This window comes from Camelus bactrianus, chromosome 19 (assembly GCF_048773025.1).
Source record: "Camelus bactrianus isolate YW-2024 breed Bactrian camel chromosome 19, ASM4877302v1, whole genome shotgun sequence".
Lineage (NCBI taxonomy): Eukaryota > Metazoa > Chordata > Mammalia > Artiodactyla > Camelidae > Camelus > Camelus bactrianus.
In genome coordinates this window covers 10,022,240-10,039,341 of record NC_133557.1, presented here as the reverse complement: position 1 = coordinate 10,039,341, position 17,102 = coordinate 10,022,240, and the positions used below count along the sequence as shown (strand labels likewise).

Below are 17,102 nucleotides of genomic sequence, written 5' to 3'. Positions count from 1 at the left end.
GCCCCTCTTCTCTTTTCAGCCAGTGGGGCCTCCTCCTCCCTCCCCTGCTCCCTCTCACCTCCCAGGGCCGGCTCAGGCCCTCCATCCGGTCTGCATTTTTCCGGGTTTGATATCATTTTTTCCACTCTCCCGGCTGCTGCTGGCTGCCTCTGCCAACTTTCCACAACTGTAGCCCCTCCCCGCGACTGCAAACTGGAGACAGCTTGGGGTGGGGGAAGACCTTCCTCCTTTTCCCTCCCCCCAGGCTGGAGTTAGGATGGGAAAATAAGTGCCATCAGTGCCCCGCTGGCAAGACTAGGGGGTCACAGCTGGAGGACACGGTGGCTCCCCTGCCTGCACTTTGGTGTTTCTCGGCAGCTGGGTCATGGCCCACGTCGGGGGCTGAGGCAACTGGGCTGGCAGCTGGTTGGGGGCAGGGGTGTCAGGCATCAGGGACATAATGGTCCAAAACGTTTGCATCTTGTTCTCCTCTCAGAGGAGTGACACCATTTCCCCTTAGGCTGGAAACTCCTGACCTGACCCCCAAGGCCCATCCCCAGCCAGGCGGGATGTCTCACTACCTCCTACTTCCCACACAGACAGCGGAGGAGGAGGCTGAGCCCTGAGGTCCAGTCCTTACCCTCACTAGCTGGATGACTCTGGGGCACTCACTTCCCCTCTCTGGGCTTCAGTTTCCACAGCTGGAAAAATGAATGAATGGAGTTAAATTTGGGGTCCATCCTGGGGATTAATGGGTTGAGTTTCATGGAGTCCAACCCCCATCCCTTTTAAACTGTACACAGAATTGTGTTTGAAAGCCCTTTTCCTTGGGAGTCTATAGTTTTTCATCACGTTCTCCAAGCGAACTCTGGATAAGTTGGGCACAGACTCTAGTCTCACAAGCCTGGGTTGGGATCCTGGCAACTTCACTTACAGTACCTGTATGATCTGGAGCATAAGCCTCACTGTTCAGTTTTCTAGTTAGTAAAACATGGTTGTGAAGATTAATTAATAGTTGTGACAGTTTAGCACCCTGTCAGCTCCCAGCAAACACCAGCTATTATGTTGCCAGAATGAGTGCTGAGATTCCTTTCAGAGAAGTTTTGATGAATCTACAATCTAAAAAATGGATTGAGAAAATGGGAGATCAACACACTGACTGTTATTGTGCTTACTGGGTCTCCCCTAAAGATGCAGAAGCAGGAGCTGTGCCCAGTAGTTGGGAAAAGGGCCTCAACACAATTGGCCCAGTGATTTTATTTATTTGACCCTGACACCCAGGTCAGCGTGTTAACCCATTCTGCAGCCCGTGTAGATGGGAGAGCGTAAGGTGTAATCGCCTGGAAGAGCCCAAAAGAAGGGGTCCGGCACTCAGACAGGATATCCTTCTGGTCTGGTTTATTGGGGGGTTGGTTCTGAGGGTTGGCCAGAGCTCAAGGACAAGAAAGATTTTTTTTTTTTTTTTACAAAAAGACACGCACCGCATAAAAAACTATTCTGTGCCCAATTTGGGCTTCGGTCCCACAGTCTGTCCATTGTTTCCCGAGGGCAGAGGGGTCCCTGAAGCTGAGGCTCGCGGAGATTCTCCATCCGTTGGGGCAGCGAGCCGGCAAGGCCCACAATGCGGACTCCGAGCCACTGCGACGCTGCCCCTCGGTGGCGTTGGTACAGCCCCGAATGCATCCCAGTGTCCCATCACCCTTGGGAGGGCTGGCGGCTTCAGAGGACGGCTAGGTTGTGGCAGGACTTGGAGCGGGCCTTGAGCGCCCGGCGGCGGGCGCTGCGCGCCGTCAGGCGTGCCAGGAAGCGCCGAGCGCGCTGACCGAGGCTCGCCCGCCGTCGCGGCGCGGGCGGCTCCCGGGCTGCGCAGTCCCGGCGGCGCAAGCGCAGCTGGCGCACCACGCCTTCGAAGAGCTCCGCCACGTTGTGCTGCAGGGTGGCGGACGTCTCGATGAACTTGCAGTCGAATACCACAGCGCAGGCGCGGCCCTCTGAGGGGGCGGGGTCAGCCAAGCGGGGCGGAGCCACAACCGGAAGAAAGGACATAAAGGTAGCAAGAGGTGTATTCAATCTCAACCAGAAGTACAATTTTTCTTTCCCTATACCTTGTGCTGCGTGCCAGGGGACTCAGAGATAAATCAGACCTGGCTTTGAGGAGTTAGTTCACAAGCTAGTGACTGATACTGGTAGCAGAATGAGGTTGGGAAGTCAGGGAGGCTGAGATCAGCTAGGGGAGGGTCTTGAATGCCAGTTAAGGGGTCTACTCTGTGTATCAGAATTATCTGGGGGAACTTGTTAAAATGAAGATTCTTGAGCTCACCCACGGAGATTCTGATTTGGTAGGCTTGGGGTGAGGCCCAGGAACTTACAATTTAACAAAATCTCCTGGGGATCATGTTGTGGATTTTTGGGATGTCTGCTAATAAATCGTATGGTTTTTCATCTCCAGGATGCCACTGAACTGGAGGCAAGGGCCTGGGTTCTAGTCCTCGGTGGCTGGTGACCCTTTGGAGCTGGCTTCTCTGCTTTGGGTCTCAGTTTCCATATTTTTTAGATTTTGCCCTGTGAGTAGGGCCATTTTGAAATCTTTATGGGTCCCACCTGATACATCAAACATATGAAAATATTCCCATCCCACTTTAAATACAGTTTATATATATATAACTTAAAACATTTTGGTTTTCAGTTGCTGACTGTCACATTATTATGTTTTGTAGACCATTAAAGCTCTGTGAAATTTGAATTTATAATTTCCTCACTGTATTTGGGAGCCAATAATTGTCTTTTTCCAGTCTCAGATGTAAGCCCTTGAAAAGCTGGTAGGCACTGGGCCTATCATGGCTGGTGTCTCTGACTAAGGGCATTGGGGAGCCATAGGGACATTTTTAAGCAAAGAAGTGACAAGGTCAGCTCTGGTTCTGGAAACTCTGGCAGCTGGTGAGGAGAACTGGTTGAGTCGGGGTAGAGAAGTATGGTGGCTGGCCAAGGCTAAAATGGAGGTGCCAGGATGGGGCAGAGACTGTGGGCATGGGCAGGAGGGAGGAGGGAATGTGAGGTTAAGGGAGGTGAATCTGATAGGATTTGGGGACGGTTTGGGAGTGAGAGAGGAGGCAAGCATGGTTTCTAGCTTACAGGCTTAGGCACATAGGTGCAGGATGGAGACAGCCAGGGTGGTGGTGGGGCACGACAGTCCCTGAGATGAAGAGAAGCAGTGACAGTGGGGCTCGGGGAATGACGGAGGATGAGGGCTCACCTTCCACGGAGACTTCCCGGCAGCGGGCCAGGTCTGCCTTATTGCCCACCAGGATGATGGGCACGTGGTCTGCCTGATGTGTGCGCCGCAGCTGAATGCGGAGCTCAGAGGCACTCTCGAAGCTGCCCCTGTCTGCGATGGAGTACACGATGACGTAGGCGCTGCCCACCTGCAGGCACGACTCCTGGCTCCAGCTTTCATCCTGGAGGGGAGAGAGCCCAGGTCCATCCTGAGAGGGTACCTAGGGCCTGGCTGAGCAAGGTGGGGCTGCGATGGTCTAACGGGCAGGATGGGGCTGAGGTTTATACTTAAGACAGGTTTGGGGGGCAAATTCTGCCGTAATTCTCTGAGTCACCTTGGGAAAGCACCAATCCTTTCTGAGCCTTAATTTCTCTGCTTGAAGAATTGGGCTAGTGGCACTACCTCAGTCCATTCTCTCACTCAGGCCAGATGGACACTGGGGACAAAAAATTCATTTGGTTCCTGGTCCTGCTAAGGAGGGTTCTGGCTTTGCTGGTTGAGCTCTTTGTCTGGTTTAAGGAGGGTTTGGAGTTGATAGACAGTTCTTTTGGCCTTTTGCAGTCCAGAATTCAGGGAAAAAAGGAAGGGAGAGAAGTGGGGAGAGGAGGCAGACTTCCAGGGGGGCATTTTTCTGGATAGTCTTGAAGACAGAGTTGAAGGAGCAACTGTGGGGTGTAAGGGAAGGGGATGGGAGAGGCAAGAAGCATTTTAAGAAGTGGAGTCCTTTCAAGATGTTTGACAAGGAAAGGAAAGAACTGGAGTAATTTTGATATTGTTTTGGATGATGGTCTTTTGTCCCGGGCAGCAGTCTGAGACTGAACCATCTGGGTAACAACTTTCTAAGGGCTTAATGAGACAGTTTCTGCCCTCCAAAAACTCATAGTTGAGAAGAGATGCTATAAAAATGGAGAGTTATAATGCAGTGTGATAATACCATTAAGAGGGGCATATGCATGTATGTATACGCAGGACTGGGACATTGTGCCGTACACCAGAAATTGACACATTGTAATTGACTGTACTTCAATTAAAATAAAAAAGAGCCAACAGATTTAGTGTCTCAGGACGTTAAGCATTCTCCAAAAGAGTAAAACGTTTCTTAATTGCAAAAAAAAAAGGGGGGGGGCATATGCAGGTGCCTGGAGGAGCCATGGGGGTTGGGGTGGGGGCAGGCCAGAAGAACTCAACTAGCCAGAGTGTGGGAGTGCTTCACAGTGGACTGGTGAATGGAGTCGATAGGATGAGTAGGCTGAGCAGGAGGGAAGAGAGTGGGCCAGGAGTGGGAAATGCCAAGTGTGGTGGAAGCATTGTTTGTGCGGGGAAAAGAAGCCCAGAAAGTTTTCGGATGGCCAAATAAGAAAGATAAGTAGGGAAGCATCAGATCCATGGTCATCACTGTCAAAGGGAGTTAGTTCTCAACAGCCATACTGCTCCTTCCCCAGCCCACATAATCCTGAACTGAGTCAGACAGATGAGGGTTCTCATTCTGGGTTCTCAGCCTTGACTATGGACAGGTTCCTTCCTCCCTCTGAGTCTCAGTTTTCTCACCTGCGGGATGAGAGGGTGGGTCTTGACCATTCCTTCATTCATTGCACAGATATTTATGGAGGATTTGCTATGTGTTAGGATCACAAAAGCCGGTTGGTACATAGATTGGTGGGTAAGAACCCCTTGGGAGTGATTAAAAAATGGGTTCCAGAACCCCACTTTCATAGGTTCTAGTTCATTAGGCCTGGGCTGAGGCCTGAGAATTTGATTTTTAATCCTCTCCAGGTGACCTTGATGGTCAGTCATGCTAGGGTACTCCTGGATGCACCAACGGTCCTCCCAGTTCTGTCAGATTTTGCCTCTCTGACGTCAAAAAATACCATCCAGCCCAAGGATGGAAAGAATGGATGCTTATTCCAGTAAGGCTGCTACTGTGTGGACCCTCTTTGGGAACTGCCTTCACAGACACAGGCCAGGGAAACTGTAGGGAAACCAAGGGCCAGAGAAGAGAAAACTTTCTCAAGGCCACACAGCAGCTGGGCACAGAGTTCCAATTCCTGCTTTCATGTTCCATCTTCTTCCTCCCCATCCCCTAAATGGGACTCCCAGTCAGATCACTCTTCTTAATTCACTGGACTCTGCCCCCTAGGATTCTCAACTACATCCAAAAAGCAGACCCTCCCTCACCAGTCTGTGAGCTCCATGAGGCCAGAGGGCATGACTGCCTATTCACTGCTGGGTCCCCAGTGTCCTGATCCATGATATATTTCTTAAAAAACAAATGAGTAAAGGAGTTGGAACCTCAGCTGGAGGTTCAGAAGGTGATGCTCCCAGTGTGGGTGGAGGGGGCAGTCCTTGTGCATAAGAGTACAAGCTTTGCGGTCTTAGAGATCTGGGGTTGAATCCCACTTGCTAGCTGAGAAGTTTGGACACATTACTTAACCTCGAGCTTTGATTTCCTCAGTAGAATGAGAATCAGAAGTACGTTCGCTGTATAGTTTTTGCCTTGACTGCATGTCATATGTCTAGTGCTTAGCACAGGGGCTGACACTTAGGAAGAAGGTGCTCCATATATGTCAGCTGCTTTTAGAAGAATCATCATCATTATTATGATGCTCCTTTGGACCTGAGTTTCCTGTTATGCTGATTCAAAGGAATTGGTCCCATAGCTCCTTCCTCCCTAGGCTTTGGTCCTATCACTGGAGCTGTCAGCCATTCTTGTCAATCACCCAACACTGCCCTCCTAAGCTCCATGCTGTGGGCAGGGCCTCCCTGAATGTTAGGGGAAGGGCCTACCCCTTAGGGAGATGAGGTCCCAGGCGATTTTTAGATCTTTCTCTTTTCTTAGTTGTATGTCTTCAAAGTTCTATAATGATCATATATTACCTGCATAGCAAGAAAAAAGACAACTCCAACAAGATAAGATAACCATAATGGGGACATGTCCCTGCCCGTAGCTCTCTTCCTGCTTTGGAGTGGACTAGGGAAGGACATCCTTTGATTTCCTTTTTATTTTTTTAACTAGCTACCAAGTTATGATTCAAAAGAGTTATCATTATTTACAATTCTTCACTCATGGTCAGCATTTTTTTCATGCTCTAGGCTGCATTTACCTCTGTGAAATTGTGTAAGAACTTGAAAAAACCAGCTGGTAAGGAAGGCAGGAATGATTGACCCATTAATCAGGTGAGAAAACTGAAGCTCAGAGTGGGAAGTCAACTACACAAAGCCAGTTGGTAAGACAAAGAAGGGGGCTGGGGGTTCAACCTCAGGCTAAACCCAGTGTTCCTTCCTCTGCACAATGTGGGTGGGGGAGTGGACTGACGATGCTTATAAGAGAGGGAGGTTTGCAGGGGGAGAAGCGCATCCTGGGATGGCTGTAAGGAGCGGATGGAGCGGGTGGGTTTTCAGGGGTGCTAAGGATGGGCCCTGCCCTGTCCCTGCTCTGTTATGTTCTAGGAGGGAACAGGAATCTGGTACTAGATTCAGCACCCCTCCCCCCAGATCCTGCTTGCTGGGCCATACCAGTTTCTCAGCCTCCCAAGTGTCCATGACCAGCAGCGTGGTGTCTTCTCCATCCACCGTGAGGGTCCTCTCGTACACATCTTCTGCAACAGAGGAAAAAGCCAGGAGATGCAGGCTGGGGGAGGGTAGAGGTCTCCCTAGCTCCCCTTTCCAGTCATATCGCCCCCTCCACTTCTCCTTCAAGTGCTCACCACACTTATTTGATGTCTGTCTCTCCTGGTAGGTCAAGAAACGTCATGAGGAGCCCCTGTCTCCCCAGCTGCCATCACAGTATTGGGCGCACATGGTAGGTACTGAGAAAGCTTTTGTTGGTTTGGCTGATTGAATGAGGGTGGAGTGGTGTGGTGGAAGTTGGGCTGGGGATTCTTCCAGTGCTGGTCTGTCCCTGGTGCATGCTTCAGGAAGGTCATGTTACCCTCTGGACTGCAATCTCCCCCTCTGTCATACACACAGGTGTACATGTGTTCATATGGCCTCTCACTCTTAGGTCAAGGCTGGAGAAGGGGCCTGGTCAGAGTGTCCCCACCTTCCCTCTGCCTTTAACCACCCCTCCCCCCACCACTCCCCCTTGGTCCTCTCAGCCAATGCTGCAGGGACCCACTTCATTTCCTCTGTCCTGTCTGTCCCTGTTCCCCATCATTCTGGAGCCCCCGACCCTCTCAGCTCGCTGCATCTCTTGGTAATAAGGAACCCAGAGCCCAGAACTTAGAGTCTGGAAGTCTCCATTTTGGTTAGGATCTTAGTTTGGCTGCAGGTCGTGGTGGGCATGGATGGATGTCCGTGGGGCTGGGAGGGTCTGATAGCTGGGTAGAAGCCCACCGTTTCTTTACACCTGAGACTCATGGCACCCAGAACTGCTTCCCTTATAACATGGAAATGAATCACACACTTCTCCTCCATGAGAAATTGGCCCAATTCTCACTTACTCAAGGAATTTCCCTCCTGTAGATCCTTTGGCAGGCTGTGCCCTGCACAACTCTAGGGGGCACCATTCACTTCATCATCTACCTGAATGATATCCCTTAGAGTTGAGCAGTGCAAGAGTTTTACAACTGTTCTTGGCAGTCTTGTGCCCCAGATGATAGGGATTCCATTCCTTTGACCACATCCCAGCCCAGCCCACAGGGTCCCTACCTCCCAGCTGTTCATGGAGGTCCCGCTCTTGCTTTCCTGCAAAGAGGTTGGCCAGGCTGGTCTTCCCTACGCCAGGATCTCCAAGCAGTACCACGCGGTAGAGGGCTTCCCAGGAACCTTCAGAGTCGCTGGATTCAGAGGACCAACCATTGGGGGCAGGTGAAGGTTGCCGGGTGGGAGGGTTGAGGGAGGCTGACTGGCCCAGTCGGGGATGCTGGGATTGTGAAGAAGGTGCTGTGCCCAGGAGGCCAGGCTGGTGGCCCCAGGGGGACAGGGGCAGTGGAGTGCTGGCTCGCCGACATAGGGGGGTCTTTGCTTGCTGCTGAGTGTTTAGTGTCATCCTTGGGAAGGGGAGCTTCCTTCCTTCCTTTGTTCCTTGGGCAAGAAGGGGGAGTGGGTGGTAAGCCAGATGCTTTGAACCTCTTCTGTAGGGTCCTGATTAACTGTTGAGACGGCTTCCTCCCAACCCCCCTTTTGTTCAAATGGGAGGAGGAGGCGCCTCAGATCCATTGGTTGGGGGCTTTCTGGCGTCCGGCCCAGAGTAAACGTGGGTCAGGCTGGGAGGGATGTGTGCTCATGAGCGCACATATACATGCACACCCAGAGCCCATTTTCTATGCGTTGAGGATGACCCATGACACACAGCCGGGCAGAGGGGCGGCAGCGAGGTGGGACTGTCCACACAGGCGTGCACACAGAGCTGCTCCTCCCGTTCAGAACATGAGACCCACGTTCGTGAAAGACACGTGAATTGCCCCGTCCTCCTCTACCCCACAGTTCTCTTCCCCACAGTTCGGTTCGAGGTTGAGGGGTACAGAGGAGAGTTGAGGGCCCCTGGGGGGATTCATTTCCGCTGCCCGATCCCAAGAGGTCCAAGGAAGAGGCAGGAAGGGCAGCTTGCTACTCAGAAAGGCGAGGGGGTCTGGGGGTTCCCTTCGACTGAAACCCGAGCACCCTGCTGCCATGGTAACGGCGTGTCCGGCCCGCCCCCTCCGTGAAAAATTCAGGAGCGGCTGGCGCAACAGCCTCCAGCTGCTCTTTGCGGGCAGGGGCTTCGAGGCTGCCGGTCCCCAGGTTTGGTGACAGGAAGGGGGCCTGATGGAGCTGGGTGGGTGGAGACGGGACCTACAGGGCCCAGGAGGGCATGCCATCCCTGGAGTGAGTCCGAGCTTCCCCAGCCCGTGGTCCTCGGTGTGAGTCCCCGGATCCCGGGAGGGTTCCTTGTCCGAGGCTACCCAACCCTCCTCCCGGCCCCAGGTCGGGGGGCCCTCACCTCGGGATGCGGGTTCCTCCTTGCCCCTGCCTGCGCCGCAGAATCCCCCTATAGGCTCCTGACGAACTCCGCTCCAACTTGACTAAGTTGGTGGCGGGCTGCGCAGGCCTTTACCTCGGCGTGGGGAGGGGTCCAGGGTCCGGCCGCCGCAGCTGCCGGGAGCTCCAGTCGGTACCACCGTCTCGGCGAGCAGCCCCTCAGGCTGGTCCCGCCCCCGCCGGCCCGGCCGGGGGAGGAGCCGCGACCCCGCCCCGTCCAGCCCCGCCCCATTAGGGCAGCCCCGGGGTCTCGGCCTCACCGCCTTGGCCGCTGAAAAGACTTTTCATAGAGCTCAGCTGACCTGCCACTTCAAGTCCTTCGTAGGGCGTGGGGGTCGGGGTGGAGGCGAGAGAGGGGAGGGATGGGGATTCTGAATTCCTGGGTCTGCATCCCCTCAGCATCCGCAACCATCCACCCCAGCAATGAGACGCACCAACTTTAGCCCTCATAAAAACCGTTTGGGGAACTTGTTAAACGGTCAGATCCCAGGCCCCACCCTGCAAGAGAGGCAGATTCAGCAGTCCCGGCAGAGGGATCTGGGAATCCGCGTTTCAAACAAGTGTCCAAGTGATCCTGATGCAGGGTTCATAGACCGCACTTTGAGAAACTCTGCTTGGGTGGAGAATTAATTTGGGGAGGTGGCTTCAGGGGAGAAGGGAGCTCAGGGAGCCTGCACTAAAGAGTTCTGAATGCTTGTTTTGGCAGCAGTCATTTCATTCGTTCACCAAATTCTAGGGTGAGCGCCCCTTATGCAGCTAGGGCTGTCCTGTGCCTAGGAGAATGGCTGTCTCCTCCTTGATGAATATTTACTGAACTCTTGTGCTGTGCCTGATATGGTTTGAGCACTTTGCCTGGGTTTCTGGCTCATTTGATTCTGATACCACGCTAAGAGGATGAGCAAACCGTGGCCTCCCCGGGCCTGGGACTCAGGTCTCTGCCTTCTGCTCCTTTCTATTATAAACTGTGCTTTTTTTGTTTTTTGTTTTGTTTTTTCCTTTTCCCCTTATCTTCCCAGGCCTGTAGGAGGAGGAAAGAGACACTGTGAACTTGGTATAGGAGAGAAGTGGCTGTAGGGGACTCCGCGGCTGTCAAAAATCCACCACAGGCGGGGAGGATATAGCTCAGCGGTAGACTGCATGCTTAGCGTGCACAAGGTCCTGGGTTTAAGGTCCTGATTTTGGCCATCTATGGGTCTTTGATCAAGGGTGCTTCCTTTTAGGTGGTGAAGGACTGGGGCAGGTATGTATGTGGGCCCCTGGGGGAGCAGGCTGTATCTGTGGGTGGGGCTCATAGTCATGGCTGAGGGGTCCAGGTGTCCAGCTCGGACCAACTCCCCCAGCAAAATGGTAGACTCGCTGAACTCCTGCAGGGCTTTGGGCAGACGCTGAACCCCCTTACACCTGGCTTCCTTCTGTGGCTTGGCCCTCTAAGCTTCCCTTTGCTGCCTACAAGATGGGCTGTGAGTGGTGTAGCATTGCCTAGAAGTGAGACAACTTTGTGGGTTTTTTTTAAAATTGAAGTATAATTGATTTATAATGTGTCAGTTTCTGGTGTACAGCATAGTGATTCAGTTATACATACATATTCTTTTTCATATTCTTTATCATTAAGGTTATTACAAGATATTGAATATAGTTCCCTGTGCTAAACAGTTGGACCTTGTTGTTTATCTATTTTATATATGGTAGTTTTTATCTGCAAATCCAAAACTCCTAGTTTATCCCTCTTCCCCTTTCCCCCCTGGTAACCATATGTTTGTTTCCTATGTCTGTGAGTCTGTTTCTGTTTTGTAAATAAGTTCATTTGTCTCATTCTTTCAGATTATACGTATAAGTGATATCACATGATATTTGTCTTTCTCTATCTGATGTGTTTCACTCAGTATGATCATTTCTAGGTCCATCCATGTTGCTGCAAAAGGCATTATTTCACTCCTCTTTTATGTCTGAGTAGTATTCCATTATATATATGTATATATATATGTATGTTAATGAACATTTAGGTTGTTTCCATGTCTTGGCTATTGTAAACAGTGCTGCTATGAACATTGGGGTGCATGTATCTTTTTGAATTAGAGTTTCCTCAAGATATATGCCAGGAGTGGGATTTCTGGATCGTGTAATCAGTCTATTCTTAATTTTTTAGGGAATCACCATATCTCCATGCTGTTTTCCATAGTGGGAATTGCATTCCCACCAAGGAGGGTTTCCTTTTCTCCACAACCTCTCCAGCATTTATTGTTTGTGGACTTTTTAATGAAGATTAAACCCAGGACCTTGTGCACGCTAAGCATGCAATCTACCGCTGAGCTATACCCTGTATAGCCCTCATAAAAACCGTTTGGGGAACTTGTTAAACGGTCAGATTTTTTACTGCTGTAGTGGATTTTTTACTGCTGCAGAGGGTAGGCACCCATAACCCCTGCATTGTTCAGGGGTTACCTGTACATGCTTGTTTGAATGCATCAGTGGGTTCTGGTCTGATGTCCTTGGCATTGGAAGGGACCCTCCATGTATTCTAGTCTTGCAAGGAGGGCTTGTCATCATTTCCTAGATGACAGCTTGGGACTCAGAGAGGCTAAGTGACTTGTCCAAGGTATCACAGAGATTAGAGGGAGATGCTGGTCATTGAACCAGGTCTCTCTGAAGCCAAGTCTTTCTTCACTCTCTCAGGTGGGGCAGATGTCCAGTTTCTGACCCCAGGCATTGCTTCACAAAATTCTGTCCCCAGCTTCAGAGCTCAGCATCCTCCGGATATGATAGTGCGGTTGATCAGTTTCCCACACAGCTGGCTAGATTCCAGCTACGCCCTTGGGACCACAGAGCCTCGGACTCCCACTTAGGTCTCCTGCTGCCCACGCTCCTGCCTTGATCTGCAGCCCAATAAAGGCTGGGCCCCCGGCAGCAGGGCTCAGCATGCTTGGTTCCTCTCCTCTTGTGTTCTCCTCGGTGTCCCCCCAGAGCCCTGTGGCCATGACACAGCTGCTCCTGCTTATTGTGGCTCTCCTGGTCCTGGGTCATGTGCCGCCAGGTAACATCACCTGTGTGTGTGTGTGTGTGTGTGTGTGTGTAAATGAGGGGTAGGTTCTGAGCTTCTGGGGGACAGAGGAGGCCTAGACCAGCGTTCTGGCCTCACTACTGGCTTGCTGGGCAGCCTAGAGCAAGTTGCTAAATCAGCCAGCACCTCAGTTTCCTCATCTTTAAAATGAGACTCACTCAACAAATATTCATTAGAAAAATATCTACTGTGTGCCAGGCACTATTACAATTTCTGGGGATCAAACTGTGAAAGCACACAAGGTTCTTGCTTTCATGGAGCTGATATTTCAGTCAGGAGAGACAGAAAATAACCAGATAATCATATGTGGAGAGAAGTGTTAGGAAGAATAAAAGCAAGACAAGGGGTTAGTGTGTCAAGGGCACGTGGCAGGTGATGGGAGAACTGATGGGGGGATGGTCAAGAAAGACCTCTGATCCTTTTTTAAAAAAATGTTTTTATTTTGGAACATTTCAAATGTACAAGAAAGTAGAGAGAATAATATAAGGAACAAGGCAAGTTAAAATGAACTTTTTGTTAGGGAAAAATTTAGACTTATGCAAACAGAGAGAGCAATGTAATGATGTCAGCTTTTAAAAGACCCCTTTTCATTTCAGAAAGGCTCAAACATAAATCAAAAATAGTATTAAAAAAACCCATGGTGTTCATTACTCAGCTTCAACAGTGACAACTTGAACCAACTCTGTTTTGTTACTCACCTGCCCCTCCTCCTCCCCAGTGAACTATTTTGAAGTAAATCTCAAACATCTCATTTACGTGAGGTGAGTTTGAGCAGCGATGTGCGTTTGAGCAGCGATGTGAATACAGTGAGAATACAGAGGGGCTCATTGCAGGCAGAGGAAGCAGCAAGGGCCAGGGAGGCAGGAGGGTGACAGGTGTGTCTGGGAACAGGGAGGAGGCCAGGGAGGCTGGAGAGGGAGCCCAAGCGCAGTGCCTGATGCGTAGTAATAATAAATGGGAGGCGAGGTTATCAGAAAGAGTGACAGCTTAGAGAGTTGGAGCAATGAGGGCTTCCTTGAAGCCAGCCCTCTCATTTTCCAGATAAAGAAGGGAAGGAACTTGACCAATTTCTCCTAACCAGTAAGTAGTGGTTCATGAAAACCAGAACCCAAGACCTTGACTCCCAAGTGATGGCAGTTCCTATAACAATGATTCTTAACACATCATCAGAGCTCACCCTTCTAACAACCCTGAGATGCAGAAGTTGTAATTTTCTTCTACATGATCTGCTGTCACCTCCTCAGATCTTTGACTTCACCTCCCTCCCTTAGTGGCTGTGTGATCTTGGGCAAAGTTGTTAACTTTTCTGTGCCTTGGTTTCTTTGCCCATATACTGGGGTTATAAGCCCAATTAAAATTGTATACTGTTGTTATGAAAAGCGCTTAGAGTGAATCTAGGGTATGGGTTGGTTCACTTGGACAAGGAATTAGTCTCTGACTTGTAACCAGTGGTCTAGCTTGTGATGTGTGGGCTAAACTGGACTGAGATCTGTGGTCTACATTGTAACTGGTTGTCTTATTTATGACTAGTGGTCTAGCCTGTTACCTCTAGTCTAACCCTTGACCTGTGGTCAGAACTCTTGTTCTGTGGCTGAACTTATGACATGAGGACTGCTCTCTGACTAGAGTTTACTGAACAGATGACTAGAGAGCTAGGTGGTGACTTGTGATCTAACCTGGGCCCTGTGACAACTTGTGGTCTGTGGCCTAACCCTTGATCTGTGGTGAAATCTGTGACCAGTAATCTAACCTGCAACCCCTGGGTGACTCTATGACCCGGGGTCCTCCCCTGTATAGGGAGAAGTGAATTCAAAAGATGCTGGATGGGCCAAGGGGCCTGCCGGCCTTACTGCACGAAGTACGAAACCTACATGCACCTGTGCCCGGATGCCTCCCTCTGCTGTCTCGCCTATGGAATCAAGCCTGTGGCGGCCTCCAAGACTTAAAATGTTTAACTGGTTCTGGGGCTGGCACCCTTGCTCTACAATAAAACACAAGCTGTCAGCTGTCTCCTCTTGTCACTGCTTCACCACCCCCGGGGGTGGGGTGAGGGGTTGGGGAGGGACTGAGTGCGAGAGGGACGGAGGGATGGTTGGTGGAGGGAAGTGAGGTGCCTGAGGAGAGTGGGCATTAATGACCATTGTTAATGGTTCCGGTCCAGCCTGTATCATTTTGATTCTGTCCAACTCTGGAAAAATTACTCAACTTTCGTAAGCCTTTCCAGTCTGCTCATCCATAAAATGGGGATAATTATAATATCAGGAGATTAGGAGTTTATAGGAATGCCAAAAAAAAAAAAAAAACAAAACCCAAAAACAAAACAAAGAGTTAATGGTAAGAGTCAATAGTAATGATAATGAGAGAAAAATAATGAATTAATTATAGTAATAACTAGTAATGATTGAGTTTATAATAAGCTTCTGGCATTCAGAATGAGATGGTGCAGGGTGGGGTAATAGCTCATTGGTAGAGAACATGCTTATCATGCACGAGGTCCTGGGTTCTATCCCCAGTACCCCCATTAAAAATAAAATTAAAAAAATATAGTTGCGTTAACTAAAAAAAAAATAACAGCATGAGATGGTGCATTTAGCTTGAAAGACAGGGCCTGGTGAGAGTAAAAGGAACTTTTGCTGTTCCTTTATCTTCTATTTTAGTATTTCAAGAGGCTGTCCAGGTGGAAAGGACCAGGAGGACTTTATGAAAGCAAAATTTTCACATAAGCAGGGAGCGGGGATAGAGGAAAAGTTTGCTTCTCTTTGGAGCAGGAAACTGTGGGGACAGCAAGGCAGGGAGAAAATGTGAGCAGAGTCCGGGGAGACAGACAGACAGACGTGTTCTAATTACCCTGTATCAGGACTGTGTTTGGCTGTAAAAATAGGAATGTCAACTTTTAGGGGCTTATTTTTCTCACATATAAAGAAATCTAGGAGTAGGCAGCAACCACAACAGGGCAAGCAGCTTCTGGGATCCTCTTGGGTCACAGATGACTTCCCGAACACCCAAGGCACAATGTCATTGTTAAAAGCAGAAAGCAGAGGAGGCTTGTTGTGGGCTGGTCTCTCACTAGTACCAGGAAAGCAAAAACTTTCCCTGGAACCCACCTGAGCAGACTTCTGCTGACTTCTCAGGGGCCAGAGCTGTGTCACATGGCCACTCTAGATATAAGGGAGGCTGGGAAGAAAGTGTGTAGCTGTCGTAGCCTCTATGGTTGAACTTGGCAGAAGACCCTCAGTGTCTGCTGGAAAACAAGCCACTGGACAACAAGCAGCTAGAAAACAAGCCACACCTAGATTTCCATAAGCTTAAAATATTATATTCAGACTTACTTGCTTAAAATGTGCTTAAAATGCACATGCTTGCTTTGTTTTAATGTTCTACACAGCAGATGACCTATAACACGTATCATGCTAAAGACAATTTGTAAGGAGAAATCCTGAGATTGACCATAATGGCACGAAGGAGGGCAGATATTTCCTTAGTGTAAAACGATAGACGGTCCTGGAAAGCCAGATCATCCATTAACAGAACTTTGTTCTGGCATGAAAGCATGTGGTTTACCCAGGGGAAATATTTGCTATCTCGAGATGTCCCTGAGGCAATAACAGGATAGACTCAGAAATTTTGCATACTCCCAGGAGGGTGATTGTTCCTGGAAGGGATAGGCCTGAAATTAATCAGTTAACCAGCAAGCAGAACTTAGTGCTTATCTCATGAAATATCTAAAGCCCCACCTCTCTGATCACATTTTTTTCTGAGCTGTATACTCCTAATAAATATGATGTCAACCCGGTTTTCGGCGCTCTCTATCCACGAGATCTTGAGTCCCCTGGTCCCATCTTTGCTCTTCACTTTATCTCTTTGTTTCTTAAATCTTGTGTTGCCCGTCCTCAGACACAGTCCCGAGCTGTGCTGGAAGCAGCAAGTGTTGGTCCACCTTCTCCCTGGGATTGAGCCCAGAAAAGGGCAGGCCTGTTGGATAAATTGAAGGCAAGGCCAAAGGCAGCAGGGCTCTTGCCTACTGTCCTCTGAGTTTTTGGAGAAGGTCAGTGTAGCCTTGGAATAAGAGAATGGACCTTGCGTGGACCGGCTAAGAAAGGAGCGGTGAAGGTCAAAATGCTTACCCTCTGAAGGGAGGCTGAGCCTGGGCTGGAGTGTGGTCTTGGAAGCGACCTGCTGTGCCAAGCATTAAACCTTTAGTTCCTGGCACGAGAGGGATCTGGGGATAGGCCTGCCCAAGGCGGCTGGGCGGGCGAGGAGGAGGAGAGCCCAGGGGCTGGGGTAGCAGCTTTTACCAACCAGGAAGGAAGCATTGTATTATTTAATAACAAAGCATACCACAGGAGAATCAGTCCTGCCTGAGTTTCTGTGGTCTAGATGTTGAACTGATTGCCAGTGGGCCTGTTTTAGGACCCAAAGTGGTGGGGCTGATGTGGGCTTGGTGTCTGGAGCCTAGAAAGAGGACAAGAATCCCAGACACGGCCATAGAACCACGGAGAGCCGACAGGAAGTGACGTGGCAGCCCTGTATCCCACGAGGCCTCAGTGTGTCTGAGGGAGGCCGGACCAGTTCACCAGCAGCTTGGCCTTAGCTGGAAGCAGTGGTTGTTCTCAAGGACAGTCCCAAGCTACCCAGACCCCAGCAGATGCCAGCCAGCCCCAGGCCACTGAACCGCCTCGCTCTTCCCCCAGCGGCCGCCATATCTGGGAGGAGCAGGGAGAGGAGTAATGATGCCAAAGAGACCAAGTCCCTCAGAATTCGAGAAACCTCAAGAGACTCTTTAAATTGTTGAATTAAACTGGATTGAACTAAATTTAGTTCTGTGCTCAGACC

At 50.1% G+C, this 17,102-nt stretch overlaps 2 protein-coding genes across 4 annotated transcripts; one reads left to right on the top strand and one right to left on the bottom strand.

Annotated features, from left to right (window-relative positions):
- Nucleotides 1–1,360: 1,360 nt before the first annotated feature.
- On the bottom strand, nucleotides 1,361–9,476 carry REM1 (RRAD and GEM like GTPase 1). Of its 3 annotated transcripts, none has more exons than XM_074347089.1 (5): nucleotides 9,174–9,476; nucleotides 7,901–8,275; nucleotides 6,767–6,846; nucleotides 3,233–3,434; nucleotides 1,361–1,970 (listed from the first exon to the last, which is right to left on the bottom strand). In XM_074347089.1, exons 2-5 carry the CDS (start codon nucleotides 8,238–8,240, stop codon nucleotides 1,699–1,701), a joined length of 894 nt encoding a protein of 297 aa, XP_074203190.1. In that variant the 5' UTR covers nucleotides 8,241–8,275; nucleotides 9,174–9,476; the 3' UTR covers nucleotides 1,361–1,698. The 3 variants fall into 3 exon arrangements, with proteins under 3 accessions (XP_074203190.1, XP_010959207.3, XP_074203191.1); XM_010960905.3 differs by having other exon boundaries at nucleotides 6,767–6,849; nucleotides 9,174–9,471; XM_074347090.1 differs by having other exon boundaries at nucleotides 6,767–6,849; nucleotides 9,288–9,461.
- Nucleotides 9,477–11,555: 2,079 nt separating this feature from the next.
- DEFB124 (defensin beta 124) lies at nucleotides 11,556–14,419 on the top strand. The gene is made up of 2 exons (XM_045521099.2): nucleotides 11,556–12,242; nucleotides 14,067–14,419. Exons 1-2 carry the CDS (start codon nucleotides 12,128–12,130, stop codon nucleotides 14,213–14,215), a joined length of 264 nt encoding a protein of 87 aa, XP_045377055.1. The 5' UTR covers nucleotides 11,556–12,127; the 3' UTR covers nucleotides 14,216–14,419.
- Nucleotides 14,420–17,102: the final 2,683 nt, after the last annotated feature.

Excerpts from the sequence above, each read along its gene's own strand:
- REM1 (XM_010960905.3), bottom strand. The coding sequence starts at position 8,240 with ATGACACTAAACACTCAGCAGCAAGCAAAGACCCCCCTATGTCGGCGA. Across the intron at positions 6,850-7,900 it reads CCTCCATGAACAGCTGGGAG|AAGATGTGTACGAGAGGACC; the intron begins GTAGGGACCCTG and ends CCTCTGTTGCAG. Across the intron at positions 1,971-3,232 it reads CCGGGAAGTCTCCGTGGAAG|AGGGCCGCGCCTGCGCTGTG; the intron begins GTGAGCCCTCAT and ends CCGCCCCCTCAG.
- DEFB124 (XM_045521099.2), top strand. The coding sequence starts at position 12,128 with ATGCTTGGTTCCTCTCCTCTTGTGTTCTCCTCGGTGTCCCCCCAGAGC. Across the intron at positions 12,243-14,066 it reads CCTGGGTCATGTGCCGCCAG|GGAGAAGTGAATTCAAAAGA; the intron begins GTAACATCACCT and ends TCCCCTGTATAG.